At 39.0% G+C, this 15,958-nt stretch overlaps 1 protein-coding gene across 6 annotated transcripts in view; it reads right to left on the minus strand.

Moving 5' to 3' along the window:
• Positions 1-355: 355 nt before the first annotated feature.
• The window catches only part of MMP24 (matrix metallopeptidase 24), a 44,944-nt gene continuing 29,341 nt past the window's right edge, over positions 356-15,958 (minus strand). For 5 of the 6 annotated variants that reach the window (XM_020782480.3, XM_020782478.3, XM_020782477.3 and 2 more), the window contains exons 4-9: positions 13,954-14,258; positions 10,119-10,280; positions 8,346-8,560; positions 6,017-6,155; positions 2,285-2,551; positions 356-1,567 (exon numbers count right to left, since the gene is read on the minus strand). In XM_020782480.3, the coding sequence (XP_020638139.3) occupies positions 1,230-1,567; positions 2,285-2,551; positions 6,017-6,155; positions 8,346-8,560; positions 10,119-10,280; positions 13,954-14,258 (1,426 nt within the window). In that variant the 3' untranslated portion in view covers positions 356-1,229. Of the gene's footprint in view, positions 1,568-2,284; positions 2,552-6,016; positions 6,156-8,345; positions 8,561-10,118; positions 10,281-13,953; positions 14,259-15,238; positions 15,359-15,958 lie in introns of those variants that run through there. The other variant, XM_078393314.1, reaches the window with a different exon arrangement.

A 15,958-nucleotide genomic window follows, 5' to 3' on the forward strand; every position in this document is an offset into this window, starting at 1 on the left:
TCAGCAGGGTCAACCAACTCCTGGAAGAGGCATTTGGAGGGGCTGCTGAAATGAAGAGTGGGTAAGAAAAGTACCTTTTGCCAATCCCATTCTGCAGACTAGAGCCAACCAATACTTTCACCTTTTTGTTTGCTTTTGTTTCCAATTAAATTAACAGCTCCTTTTCATTTGTGTTAGATTATCACATTTTATATTGCAAGTTTTGGCATAACTTTCCTGATTTATGTCCACGCTTTGCGACAACTTTCATGAGTCCATGAGAAATCTTAATTGCAGTGTTGCTGAAAAACACTTCCTAAGGAAAGCACCACTTATTTTTCTGACATAAAAATATCATAAAATAGACTCTTCAGTCTTATAATAGTAACAATTTATTGTTGCCAAATTAAAATAGTGGTAATATGACATTTAACTATTCATTACATGACAGGTTCTTGAAAACAAGAGCATTAAGGTCTGCATTAACATTATTTGTGTTAAACCCAATTGCTTAGTCTTCCAGACTGTGGTTGAATTCTGAAATTTTTGTTCTGTCAGTTGAGGTCGTGATTTGACCTGGCTTTAGAGCTGTTTTGAAGTTGTGGTCTACACAGAATTACCTCCTAAGAGCTCCCTATGTGCATCTGCAGTTGCAGAGTGGGAACATCAGCTAATTACCATGAATGTACAAAACATCTGACCAGCAGGTATTGGAAAAATGATATCCAGGTAATTGCCTGGTCCCTGTAATAAATTAAAATCCTTTCAGAACGACTCAGCCTCAACATGTTTTCTTCAGTCAGTACTGAAGCACTTCTTTTGTGTCCAAAAGAATTATATTTTTAATGAGACAAGTGTAGAAAAGAAAACGGCTTGTCGAGAGATGGTTGGCTACACTGGCAAATGCTGGGTTTAAAAGAGGGCACTGAAGAAGATTGCTCAGGTGAACTGAAAAAAAGTTGAAGCAAACTCCTCTTGAGGTCTCGGACACTCATTGAGTGGGTTGGTGAAAAATGTCACACTGAGACATACACGGCACTGAGGCAGTCCGTCAGAAGGAAAGTAGCTCTACCGTGCAAGGCCACCTGGGTTTTGTTGGTTTTTGTTTTTTCCGTCCCAGAATTCTATCTGACTCATCCAAGTGTCTTGAAGAGTTTTGTTTGTTTGGCAGACTATCCTTTATTCCCCCCTTTTTTTATGTCTGCAGCTCATCATCATCACATGTGAACCCAAATGAGCTGCTGAGCTTGTCATACCCATTCTTGGACAGGCCGTCTGTAGTAGGTCACAGTTTGCTGGACCTCTTTGTTCTTGAACTGGAAGATTGTGTAAACCAGAACAAGGATGCACAGAGATAAAATGCAGGGGATCACGACTGCAATTGCATTGACGGTGCTAGGCACATCGTTTATAGTCACCATAATATCCACATCATCATGAGAAAGGTGCCGGTCTTTGCTTCGTTCAACCTCTTTTTGGTTACACCCCATCCAGTCTTTGAGAATTGACCTGGGGTACCCTGGTTCCACAGTGAGCCTCTGGTTATCAAACTTCCAATATTCTTTCCCTTTGTAAAAGTAGGTATAAACTGGAGGGAAAAGCACAGATTATTCTTTTCTGTTCCATTCACAAATGAAAAAAGTATGCAGGCAAGTGTTTAATATTGACGGCTATACAGTGGACCCTCTACTTACGGAATTAATCCGTATTGGAACGGTGGCTGCAAGTCGAAAAGTCTGTAGGTCGAATCTCCATTGACCTACAATGCACTGAAAACCTATTAATCCCATAACTGGCAGTTTTTATTCTATTTTTGTTCCATTTTGGTTTTTTTCTGGTCTGTAAGTCGATTCTCCGGCTGCAAGTCGAATCTAAATTTTGCGGCCAGAGAAGTCTGTAACTTGAAAAGTCTGTAAGTCGAGCCGTCTGTAAGTCGAGGGTCCACTGTAATGGAAATACAGACAACCTTGATAACATAGCTGAAAATGACTAGAAAATGACCAGCGCTTCTCTATTCCACTGAATAAGAAGAAGCAGGAAAATGGGAAGAGAATAAATGCTTATGATTTCACAGAAAAACCTAATACATTTAAATAAAACCAATCATCCAGTTGGGAAGCACACTGTGCAATAGAATGGAAAGATCTGGGTGGCCTCTGTGTTGCCTTGGGAAGGACTGTGCTGCATGGACAGGTTTCTGCCCACCATCACACTTTTTTTAATGCAAACAAAATACAAAGCTCAAGAAAAAGGAAAGTGTTCAATGCTATTAAACTGATAAATAACGAATAAAGCTGGCACTTACATCCTTCTTTGCTGACAAAAGCTCCTTGTGGGGCTTGAGGGATCCCTTTCCATATAGTGATTGGTTTGGGGTAGCCTGGATCTGTGGCTCTCTTGTCTTCATTATATCTCCAATATCGGTCTCCTTTGAAGAAATATGTTTTGCCTACAGGTTCCCATCGTAAAGCTGTGTCAATCCCTTCTCGAGGAAGACAGCTGCCCAGCTCTACCAGGCTGTGTGGGTACCCTGGCTCTGCGGTCACCTCCTTAAAGACCCAGTATTTATCCCCTAGAGAAGAAATGAATAAATTACTGGGTGTTATTACCAGCTTTTGACTTTTTTCAGTCAATTGGCTCCTTTTTCTTCCTCCAAGCAGGTTGTGAGGTTTTGCTACACTGTCAGGATGCCACTTATGAGCATATTCATCCAGTAAGAGACCAACTAGATAAAATGAAGGACTGATCAAGGAATTTAAGATAATGGAACCCAAAGATGCACTGTTGGAAGAAAAAGTTGCCATGCATGTGCAGAAAGCAAAAACAGGTAGCATGTCATATGGAAGAAGTTTCACCTTAGCCTTTGCCTTATTTTCATTTTAGTCATGCCCAACCGCTGCAGTGTGGAGTACTTATGTTCAATGTTTCAAAAAGTCAGATGTGCCTTCTTCCCTTGCCATCTTGACTTTTCCTTTTCCCCGCCAACAATCCATAAACATAACATCTCATGCTTGCTAGCATCTCAGGACAAAAAACAAAAGGAACCAGTATATCCAACAAATCTGATTATGTAGGAGAAACTGCAGTCTCAAGGTGTAAGAAAATATATAACTTTATTTCAATTTAAAATAGCCCAAGGTGTTTCAACTTGAATTTATGGACTTGAGGGGCTGTACAAAGAAACGGTAAAACAATACAAAAAAAGAGAACACGTTAAGATTTTTATATTGTTATACTTTTACATTACAGTGCATTTAACCATCCAAAACTACGTTATTCAAAAAGAGTTATGCAGCATATGATTAATCATATTTAATTGACAAATGTAGCCATTACATTTGTATTTCTATCATTATAATGATACATTTATATCATTAATTTCTTCCCTTTTAAAATTTCCTTTTGGTCTGTACCCAGTTCCAAGAGACTGCTTATAACACAATGGGAGGATGGTTCCCTATGTTATCCCAGCTGTTGCTTAGGGTCACTTTGGTTAATCCACAGACTCCTGGCCTGCAAAGCCTGGGGAATGTATATAGGAAGTGGCAGTTCTCGTGAAGATGGAGAAAATCTCATTCTTAATTTAAACCTTTGCGAGCCAATATATCCAGACAATCTCCCTTTTCAAAAGAACCTTATAATTGTCTGCATGGACAGCATCTACAGCCCAAAATCAGAATGGCCATTTTTCATGAAATGACTGACGAAAAAGGTTCCTGACTTTTTATTCCTAATGTTGCCAAGAGGCTCCCCTATATGTACTTTAAGGGCCCTAGATGTTTTTCCTTTATATAGTTTGTTACAGGGGCATTTGATGGCATATATTATCCAGCTGATGTTGCAACTGGTACATTTTCTTAAATTGTACTTCTTACCACTATGGTAATCAGTCAATGTACCTGTATATTGGCAACAGACGCAATGTCAACAAGGATGGTGACCATGTGGGGGGTGTCGTTCCTACCAAGATGTCAAGGGTCCCCTTTGTCTTTCCCTTAACTCCTAAATCAAGATATCTTCACTGTTTTATGTTCTTTTAAAAGAAATCATAGGTCCATGTACCAATATTTCTTGATGCTGGCTTATAATTTGTCATAATGTGGTAAGCTAACTTGATTTACAGGTTCCTTCTTATAAAGTGTTTGGAGTCACTTTATACTCTTAAAAGAGGCCAGTACCTGCCAAGTAGATGGCTTTGATGAAGCTGTTTTCTATAACAGGGCAGAGTAACCCTTATCTCTTAACTGGCTCCTTAATAGCTTTGATTCCCCCAAAATCCTCCTTTCTGGGGGAGTTTCTGTTAACTCCTAGAAACAGACCATGTGGCAAATTACATCATCTTTATGATCTAGGATGAGAGCTATAAAACCTAAGGTATGTGTGGCAATCTCATCATGTAAGTGGGCACAGGACTGCACCTTAGCAGTTCTATAGATTTTATTGTAAATTAATTATTTACTCCTCCCACTCCCTTTTTTATAAGGTTGAAAGCACTGTGACCAAACCACTTACTCAAGGAATTATGTTACGAACTGGAGGATCAAGCTGCCTTTAAGGGGATAGGATTGCACCTTAGCACACACTCTTTTCCCCAGTATGAACCAAGCATATCATCCAGATCCTTTTAGCCAATGTAAAACACTATTCTTTAATCCTCATAAATGGCTTAGACGTACTTTTACCTTGCAAGAGATAAGGCTGATAAGTAATCTATGTAGCTGGTTCCATCCCTGATGGTCCCTTGCCTGTCATTATGCAGACTGGTGTTGACTATAGATACTATGGAAAGCAACAGAGCCTTTTCTTGCCTCTTATAATTCACCATTCAAAGATTACCATCATTCTCAACCTTCCTCATTCATTGCTTCAGTCCTATGTAACTCATTACAATTCCCAAGCTATCCTAACTGGCCTTGAAACCTCTTGCTTTTCTCCTTTAATACCCATATGATTCTTTCCTAAGTCCCTCCCCCCTCTCCATGCTGAAATCACTCATCTACTATACTTTGCTGTGTTTCTGCTATAAACTGACAGGGCGCCCTAGACTGTTGCCTATGATTTCTGAGCACAGAATATTTAAATTCCACGATCTGTCACTACTGAGACACCATTTTTATGCTGGACCTCCAATTCCAACACATACTCTTCCCAACTCTGCTTTAACCTTCATTTCCCATAGTTATAAATATGATTTATGGCTAAGGCCTTTCCAGTTTCTCATCAGTCATTCTTTTCTAATACAGTGGTGCCCCACATAGCGACGTTAATCCGTTCCAGAATTAATGTCGCTATCCGGAAACATCGCTAAACGGAATGGAAAACCCCATAGGAATGCATTAAACGGGGCCAAAACTCACTGTTATGTGAAGATTCACCATATGGCCGCCATTTTTGCCGCCTCAGTAAGCGAGGGCAAGGCACGAAAATGCTGCGGGCGGCCATTTTCTTCTTCCAGCGGCCATTTTGGAACAGCCGATCAGCTGTTCCCAAAACATCGCAATGTGAAGATCGGTAAGCGAAACACTTACCGATCATCGTAATGCGATGTTTTGCCATTGAAAACGTCACAATGCGATCGCATTAGCGATCGCAAAAAACGCATCGCTACGCGGATTCGCCGTTAAATGGTGCACTCGTTAAGCGAGGCACCACTGTACACAGACTTTCTAGTTCTCTAAATATATTTGAGTTACTGCTTTTCACTCTTCCTATCTACCATGTAATTTTACAATCTTGCTGTAGAAAGATGTGTGGCAAACTGAGACCAAAAGATACTTTTCTGTATACAGAAAAGTGGTGCTTCAGGACAAATTTTTTATGCCAGAAAGTAAAGGAAGCTATTTTCCCCCAAAAAGGCTGTTAAAAAGAGACAATGATATCTGCAGTAAATCTATTGTGGAAAAGATTAAAATTAAAATGGGTATTTTTAATAGGTCAATTTTAATATATGTATCGACTCTTTTGCTAATTTGATGGATTCATATTACAACAGCTTTACTTGTCATAAATCAACATGTTTAAAAGCAGAAACACTTACCTTTAAAGAAAACAAATTTCCCATCAGATCTCTCATAGGCAGCATCAATTTTTGGAGGAAGCCCTTTCCAGAACTGTTCAATCTGCATGGGGTAACCCTCCTGCACACGATTGTTCCGGAGACGCCAAAACCAGCGATCCTATAATAACAAGGACACGTCCTAAGAGTGTAGATCAGATTCCAAAATGAGAAGATGTGCAGTTACTGTACCTTTAAAATGTCACAACATCCTCTTTATCAGAAAAACTTGTTTTAATTACCTTTTAGAAGTTCTCCTCTGGAGTGCTAGCATTACAGTTCCCTTGAAACTGCTACTGTTATAACCTTGGTTTTCTACATGTGAAATTTACTGCAGTGTTCCTGTCTCTCCACACCATGCCATTTCACTTTCTTTACTCTTTTCTTTCACAGTGTGCTCCAAGATTTCTATAGCTCCCTATACTGTTTTCTGACTTGACTATTCTTTTTGGATATGTTACCTTTTGTCAACTGAGTGCTTCTCAAACAAAATGACATGCTGAGTTGAATGAATCCTCAAGGCTGGTCTAAGAGACTTTTGCTGCATGTGCAAAAGCACCAGCCAAGTTATTTTGGCTCCTGTCCATCTCTTGCAGTAAAAATGTAATTGAAGGTTTAAACCCACTGCTGGCCTTATCTAGATTACATCCATTGCAATCAATGGTACTTCCATCAGTTGAGACTAACTGTTCCTATTCAGTTCAATGGCTCAAATCTTGTGGCACAAGTTATGAACCACATGACTGATTGTGCAATTAAATTACACAAGGCTGGTTGCTGGGCCATAACACCCAGCACACTTTCATGAGCTATACTATGTCACAGTAGAATGAACACAGTTTCAGCCAATGGGTTTACTCTAGGTAGGCCTAATACTGGATTTAGTTCACAACAAATTAAACAAAATGTGGGCTTATCCAGACTGGTTATTTTGAGTGTCGGATGGATTGGGCCAGAAAGGGTCTGTTCATATCATAGGGTGGAGCAATGTACCATTTGGCATGCTCCTCTTGTCTGAATAGGAAACAACCCCTTGTAGCTCAATCAGCTGTCAGTTAAATGCTACCCTAATAATCTGCAGAGGGTCAGGGGAAGTGAAAGTATTGTAGCCAAAACTTTGGTCACAACCTGGGTTCAATCCCAGGTAGCCAGCATGAGGTTCACTCAGCCTTCCATCCGTCCGCTGGGCCAGAGAGGTATATGATAGCTCCTAAAGGTGAAGGATGGATTCTTCTAAGCAGAAACACTTGTGGATGAAGTTTTTTTTTCTATCAAAATTGTGTCATTAGTGATCTATATATTGTACCTGTATGTCAGTGTGGACAGGGCCTGTGTTGTCCTTTCACAGCACTCAAAATCATCTGGCTCACTGTAACAGTATGCCTGGGCTTGGGACACCTGTTTTTTAAATATTTTTCTTAGTAATATTCACTTCCATATCAAATGCCTCCCAATCTTACAGCTGCTCTGATCCTTACATTTGAACAATATCCCACTATGGTGCTTACCCAGGATAACAGCTGGTCAAACTCTACACAGTGGTTTTGTATATTAAAATTAAGATTATAATCTAAATATGAATTTTCTGTACATTTGAATAGGCTGTAAACCTTATATTTCCTCCAGTGATCAAGAAAAAAGTAAATGCTATTTCTTTCTAGCACATGTCAAACTGGAACATTGATACTGTTTGACCTTTAAGCCTCAACATTCTGATTATTTAGCATCAGCTTCATATAAAGCTTCAAAAGTAGAAACAACTTTTGAAGTACAGATCTTTCTGAGATTTAGCATTGTTTTGCTGCAGTTGTAAAACCTTTCAGCAGTTTTTGAAAACTTCACAGGAAATCACAATGGCCCTTGCTGATTGGGTCTGCAGAGCAAAATGTCCAAGACTGTAAAAATGCAGCCCACAATACAGAGTTCCACATGTGCGTCAAAAAGAATTGCTAGAAAAGGACAAATGCTGAGAACAGGGACAAATGTCCCCGTATATGCAGTGCTACATGTCACAGGTGCTTGGAATCAAGTGAAAAACAAATACTTTTTGTCTCAGAACAGAGTGTAATTTAGCTTATAGTTTAGGTATTACGGGTGGAAATTCTTTATGTTAAATACCACAGCAAATGCTCTTAGTTCTGGTCTTTCAAACAAAGAACAAAGCAAATCACTGTATGACTCTATGCACCAACAAACTTAACTGCAAAGGTGAAAGCACCAAATTATTTTGCTGGCAAGTAGTTAATTTTACACGCACTTGCAATATATAAGGTGGAATGAAAACAGTTCTGATAGGACAGCTTTTTACTACCTTAAAAACAAACATTTCTCCTCTGAAGAGAGCCACCGTATTAAAGTTCCCATCACAAATGTTGGGTTTACTGCCTGGAGAAGAAGGCCTGTCTCCTAAGGGAGGTCTAGGAGGTCTTGAATGTCTGTCATGTTTCCTTTCTGATGTGGAATGAATTCTACGAACAGGAAGGGTTGGTAAAGGTCTGGTGGGTTCCAGTGGCTCAGCAGGTGGACCTAAATAAAAAAGGAAAGAGGGATGGAAAAGAAGACTAGTAAGCAGTGTGGATATCGTACCTATTATTTCGAACAAAATCACAATCTTGAAAACATCTTTCCAGGTATTATCCTAAAATTTTTCCTTCCATAGTAAGGCTTCAGCACAACCGTCAACTTCCTGTCTAAATCAAGCCTCTCTGGTTACAAATCAATAATGTTATATTTTTCTGGTAATGCCATTAACCAATGCTACCCGATATTTCTACAAGAGTTGCACCACTCATTCATCGGTGTCTCAAAAACCATCCACATTTTGTCCTCTGCACTACATCAAATCAAAAGCTTATTCCGTTACGATCCACCCAAATGAATATCATAACCTCTTGGAATTATTTGATCCACCCTTATGTAAAGACTCCTCAACCTATAACCTTGTCTTGACTCCTGTTTCTAAAATGGACTGCTAACTCTGCCGCATAGATATCAGCTCGCCTTCATTTGGAAGATTATATACAGCAGGCTTCCAGAGCACACAATGCACACTGCATATAGGTGTACAAAGTCCCCCATTTAATATTTGCAGAACACTCTGATATGGCACCTTTGACCACCACCACCACAATATCCCTCTCCCATGTAATGGAAGGAGTAGGGTAACAATGCTGAAAAGAACAGTTCTCCTTTTCACTGAGTTCTTGTTTTGTTGCTCTTCCTTTTGCTCCTAGTTTGAGGGGGGATGTCAGTAAAGCTGTGCATTCCAGTATGAGAGAGGGAAAATCCACGTAACTACATGAAAATGGGAAAAAAGGAGCAAAAGATCAAGAGATGGCAGGGCATCATTATAGGTGAATGAGTAGCCTAGCTGGGATTTGGCACTACAAAGAGTTGTTTTTAAAGACTGGGTCAAGCGTTCTTTTCTGCAATAGTATTTCAAGCAGTGTTCCGCCTGATATTCATTTTGAAAATGTTGTTACGGCTCTGGCAGGACAGGAAGGAGGTTATGCTTGGCAGTATTACTGTTCAGCACCTAGTTAACAGATATTTGTGACACATGCAGTTATGTTCTACTTGGTGGTTACACTCAAAACAAAACAAACAAACAGAGTTTCCCATAGCAGATGCAGTCACAGAAAATCTACATTTTGCTGATCACCTTTGTGACCATTAAAGATTCCCTAGAGGGAATACATTTGGTAAAATCCAGACGATTCCACTGAAATTGTCCTCTATTTCTGATACATCAGGATAGAGGGCATGTAAAGAGGCAATTTTAGGTGGTTTGCAGTTCAGTCTTGGAAAGCTTGCTTTTTCACAGGAAATAAGTCAAATCCAGAACCTGAGCATCTGTTTACTTAAACAAGTGCCTGGTAATGAGAAATGTGTGGACATTATTTTAGCTGCACATTTTCAGTAATAAATGGTAAATAAGTACACCTTTTCAATCACCACATCTGAATATAACCTTTGTATATTTTGTATTTAATGTTTGTAATGTTTATATTTTGTATTTTATTGTTCGCTTGAAAATGCGGGACAAAATGGAGAATATCAATAAATCAAATAAACATAGGCTTACCGTAGATCTTCTGAATTCCTTGAAGGTCATCTTGTGGTAACTTAAAATTGTGCGTTTCCATGTACTGATAAAAAGGAGCCATGATGGCACTGGGGTCATTGGAGTGTTCAAGGCCTAATGCATGACCTAGTTCATGCACTGCAACCAGAAAGAGATCATTTCCTACAGAGGTAAGATGTATAATGATTAGGTTCTATGTCAGGAGCACAGAACATGTGACCCTCACCTCCATCTATGGAACAGCAAGTGCCATTAGCCCTAGCCACCATAGCTGAGAGTAAGAGGTATGACTAGATGTGCAGTCCAACAACATCAGAGAGCCATCCATTTACCACTCTTGCTCTACAACATTAGGGCAATACTATCAGTCACAAACAAACACCATATATTTTGAAAAATATTGAATATTTTGTCTCATAACTACAATGGTTCAGTGGGAGCACCTTTTAAAATGAAGCCGGGATACTCTTATCTAGTTCCATCAGGAACTGTACCTTTTCCTCATTATCATTCACTAATAAAGACAATATATTAATTTATAGATTATAGAAGTTAGCATTCTGTTCCTGTCTTTTTTAGTTCTTGCAATCCATGAGCCTCAATACAGCATGACAGTCACCTTAATTTAAAGAATAGTTGAAAGCTTTATAACAAGCCTTCTCCAGACTATTCAATGATCTGCAATTGAGTTATGATGATGAGGGAAAAACATATTCTGATTCTGGGCATATTCTGAATTTCAACATATTTCCAAAAAATCTAACTGATTGAGAATTTGTAACTGGCCACCAACATCTGGGTTAATTGTATGTTTTCCTTTACTAGCCATACCAACACAAGCCTGTGTATCAAAAATAAAAATATCCATTTCTGGGCTGGGGACCTGTAGTGCTGGAGTTAATAAAACTGACAAGGTAGAATTTCCAAAAAATAATAATAATTAAAAAAATATAGAGAAGCCTAAAGAGAAACATTTCTGAAAAGATGCATTGGGACAGCTGGATATTCACTCAAACAGATGCGAAATCTCAAAAGGGTAATTTTTCATGGAAGTTATCACATAGTCCCACATGACATAGCATATAAAGAGTTAATGGAATGATTACATTGGGAGGTTTCATTTTATCTTTATCTTATTCTATATAAATGCTACCACCTTCTTTGTTTATTTTTAATATACATTTCCATTTATACTAACTAGACACAGAGTGCTGCCTCCTTACGAGGTAAAAGACAGAAGCAAAATGTAAAAAATGTCAAGACACATATGATGAAATAACGGGTCATGGGTCAAGGCAGTTGGTAGGATTGCATTTCAGCTTTCAGTAGCAACAATTTGGTACAAACTATAGGTAAGGTAAAGGCTCCCCTTGACAATATTTGTCCAGTCGTGTCCGACTCTAGGGGGCGGTGCTCATCCCCGTTTCCAAACCATAGAGCCAGCGTTTGTCCGAAGACAATCTTCCGTGGTCACATGGCCAGTGCGACTTAGACACAGAACGCTGCTACCTTCCCACCGAGGTGGTCCCTATTTATCTACTTGCATTTGCATGCTTTCGAACTGCTAGGTTGGCAAGAGCTGGGACAAGCAACGGGAGCTCACTCTGTCACATGGATTCGATCTTACGACTGCTGGTCTTCTGACCCTGCAGCACAGGCTTCAGTACTTAAATAACAAAACATTACATCTATTGTAATTTGTCAGAAATAACAGTACTATCATAACATCTGTGGTTTCTTGGATGGATCATTTCTACTATAGGGCAAGTGAGCACTGTGACCAATGCTCACGTCTAGGACACTGGGAATTAGTTTGGTGCTTCATTATTCAGATGTATATACATATAGCGTTCCATATAGGCAGAAGCCAATTTGAGCAGCCAGCAAGCACAGCACCATTCTAGTGATTGAAACAAGCCATATGTGAATTTTATGGATAAGATATACTATTGTTGGCACCTTTAGACCATTTCTACCTTGCCTTCTCATGCCATGGAGCAAGACAAATTATGAACTTCATCACATGTGAAAAAACAATAAAATGCAATGGTAAACTGAATTACTGAAACAGACATAAAACTGAATAAGTACTGGTGCAGCTACATTTTAAAATGTTAATATACTTATTAACAGTATTATTTTAAAAATAAAAAAACACTCAATATTTCATTTTGTCTTAGTCCCTGCATTACAGTTGAGCACTTAATATCCACTTATTTTCCTAAATTCTGTGTCACAGTCTCACATGGTGGCTGACTTCATATTGTAGTGTTAGCTAAATTAAGGCTATACCAGGGGTTTAAAAGATTAGTATTTCCACCATCAGCAAAATTAGAAAAGAATACACATTAAACAATGTAAGTATATTTATAGCATAAACCTCATTTGAAAAAGGACTATGCAGGACTTTCTTTACCAAAATGGCAGCAGCCGTATAGTTCAGATAGGAGAAAAACACACTCAAAATGTATTTTGAACAAATCGGACAACACTTTTTTGAAACACAAAGGGTAAGCGAGATTATATTTTCTTGCCCCATCTACCTACATTTCCATGTGAGACATTGCTACATACCACATGCACAGGAGTGATATTTAAATATGTTGCATGTAACTAAAATCCAAGATCTGTAGTACCTCCATCTCTTTTATTCCTGTTTATCCCAAATCCAGCAATTCACAGTTCTATTTGAACTTAGGTGTGTCGGATTTTATTCAGAAGTTATACAAACACACAAGAATATTGTACACTTTCAGAAACAGATCATCAAACAATCATAATGGCTGACCAGGGAAACAGCAGGAGAAAGCAACTAATAAAGAGAAATGAACTTGTAATATTGAACTCCAGAGCAAAATCCAGTAGAGAAGATTTAACAAGGGATAGAAATAAGTATCAAAAGAGCAGGATGCACAGAAAGGATGTAAGGTGTGAAGAGCCAAACTATGTTAAATTTGGCATCATGTTATAAATGTAAGAATACTATAATAGTAGAGGACTTCCAATCAAGGACTGTTTCCCTTGCATTCACTATTAAATTAAAAAAATGATGAAGTGATTTCAAGTGACAAATGTAGCAAGACGTGTAGGTGGTCCTTAAAATTAAATGCAATTAAAGCATCTGATGTGATAATTATATAATCACAGGACCACTTTTTCACATCTTAGTACTCCATATAAGCAGTTCAGCTCCTGGTCTTAGGAAAAGCAAGGTTTTTTATTGTTGTTTTTAGTCATTAAGTCGTATCCGACTCTTCGTGACCCCATGGCTCAGAGCACGGCAGGCCCTCCTGTCTTCCACTGCCTCCCAGAGTTGGGTCAAATTCATGTTGGTAGCTTCGATGACACTGTCCAACCATCTTGTCCTCTGTCGTCCCCTTCTCCTCTTGCCTTCACACTTTCCCAACATCAGGGTCTTTTACAGGGAGTCTTCTCTTCTCATGAGATGGCCAAAGTATTGGAGCCTCAGCTTCAGGATCTGTCCTTCCAGTGAGCACTCAGACTTGATTTCCTTCAAAATGGATAGGTTTGTTCTCTTTGCAGTCCAGGGAACTCTCAAGAGTCTCCTCCAACACCACAATTCAAAAGCATCAATTCTTCAGTGATCAGCCTTCTTTATGGTCCAGCTCCTGCTTCCATACATCAGTACTGGAAAAATCATAGTTTTGACAATCTTTGTCAGCAAGGTGATATCTCTGCTTTTTAAGATGTTGTCGAGTTTTGTCATCGCTTTATTTATGGGAAGCCACATAAAGGGAATTGACACTTCTGAAAATCTACTGCTAATCTTATTTTTAAAAAATACTGTTATTGGAAAAAGAATTTAGGATCTTACCATCATGGTTAGAGTTTCCCAGTGTCCATGGCTCATCTGAGTCGAAATGAGTATCACCTCCTATTCCTGGTCCAGGAAAATAAGCATGGGCTAGGAATCCACCTTCTCCATCAAAAGGTGAACTATCACCATGAAAGCCAGAAGCAAAAAATATCATAATATCTGCCTCTTTTCTGTCACTTTTAATTTCATGGTAAGGAACTTCTTCAAAGGTGAGTGGAGTCACCCTCTGCCAAACATCAAATGCTTGCCTAATAGCTTTCCTGGTATCAAGCTCCCCAACCTTCGGCGTATAGTTGTGTACACTGTATGGGAAAAAAAGAGATTTTATTAAAGGGTATATTCTTTCATACTGACAAGCCTAATTTGGCTCTCAGGTTACCACAAGTACCATATTAAATTTTGAGCCCATCTGAGAATCTGTCATGTATACGTTAACATGTTTACAAGACCTTCCTCCATAATTATTTAGTTTCAACAATTGAACCATCCGAAGCTGTTGCAGTACAGAGACACCTCCTTGGTGACAGCGATCATGGAGAGAACCCATATAAAATGAAAAGCTGTCTACAGTAACTCCATCTAGACCATTGGTTCCCAACCTGGGGGTCAGGACCCCAGTGTATCTGTATGTACTGAAATGTTTCACGTTTTATCTGGAAGAGACAGATTTACAAAAGAAAATCACCCATAATTCTGTATTGTTACATTAATATCAATATATTAGGTTAGAATTATGTTCTTAAAATCTAGTTTTAAAGTGTTTTCTTTACCTCATTAAAAATGCCATTTTCTGCAAATGTGGCGGGGGGGGTGTCCCAGGTTACTTGGCTATTATAGATGTGAGCACAGACTTGAAAAAGTATGGGAAACAGTGATGCAGACACAACATTTCATTTTTCTATTACCTACCTCAGAAGTTAATAGTACCACCTTAACTGAGTTCATACCATCTCTAGTCAAAAACCCTCACTGACATGAATAATGTGTAGGAAGGAAAGCATACAGTATATGAAAAGGTAATGCTTCTCTGCAACATGAATTGATTGCCTTCATCTGGATCACTGTGATTGGCATGCACAACTTAACCACAAACAGAATATTACAGAAAGAGTATTATCAGTAAAGGATAAGAATAGTTGCTGTTTTTAAGAGGAACTAAAAAAACAAACAAACCCAAAACCACCATCAGTATTCGAACAGAGCTGTGAGAGGGAACTGAATGACAGATAATGAAAATAATGTATGCAGCAGAAAAGGGTGTGTGTTGTTAACAGAAGGTTACCTCAGATTTGAAGTAAGGTACATTGACATGAGGAAGAGACCGAAAGTTACTAGATGTTATGACACGCCATGATGTAATGTGAAGGGAATGAGCTGCAGCTAACTTTGGGCTTCCATGGTGTGCCCTCCCGTCTCCTCCTCCACCACCACCAAATAAAAATGGAGTGAAAGCTAGCAAACTTCTCCTTTCAGCCTCTGCTGAAGGAGGACAGAAGACAGCATAAACCTGAGGCTTGCTGCAACTTGCTCCCATCAGAATAAAGAATGAGTTGGTATAATGAAGCAAATGGCCCACATATAGCCCCACAGTTGTTTTGCATGAGTCCCATGAAGCTTCAAATCTATTCGGCAAAAAATGGGAGAACTGTGATTTCATAAAGAGCCTTGGGGAGTCAATTATTTTCCAAAAACCTCCCAGGGCCTTGGTTTAGCACACTCGCCCACAAGGACTCCCCATGCTTACAAGACTAAAAGCAACCTTCAGGTCATTTTTACTTTTTCAGGAACAATCTTGTGCTGCTTTGAGTGAGTGTGCCTGATGGTGTGAAGACTCTCTGAAGCGCCCACACCTGCAATAAACTACAGCTGAGGAGTCAGTGTAGCCAATGAGATACAGCCAGAGAATGAAATTTACACAAATTACCGCAGGTACAAATGGTCTTGAAATGTCACTTCATACTAATTGGATACTTCTAGCCATGAATTTTTTTCAGCTATTTTT

This window comes from Pogona vitticeps, chromosome 4 (assembly GCF_051106095.1).
Source record: "Pogona vitticeps strain Pit_001003342236 chromosome 4, PviZW2.1, whole genome shotgun sequence".
NCBI classification, from domain to species: Eukaryota; Metazoa; Chordata; class Lepidosauria; order Squamata; family Agamidae; genus Pogona; species Pogona vitticeps.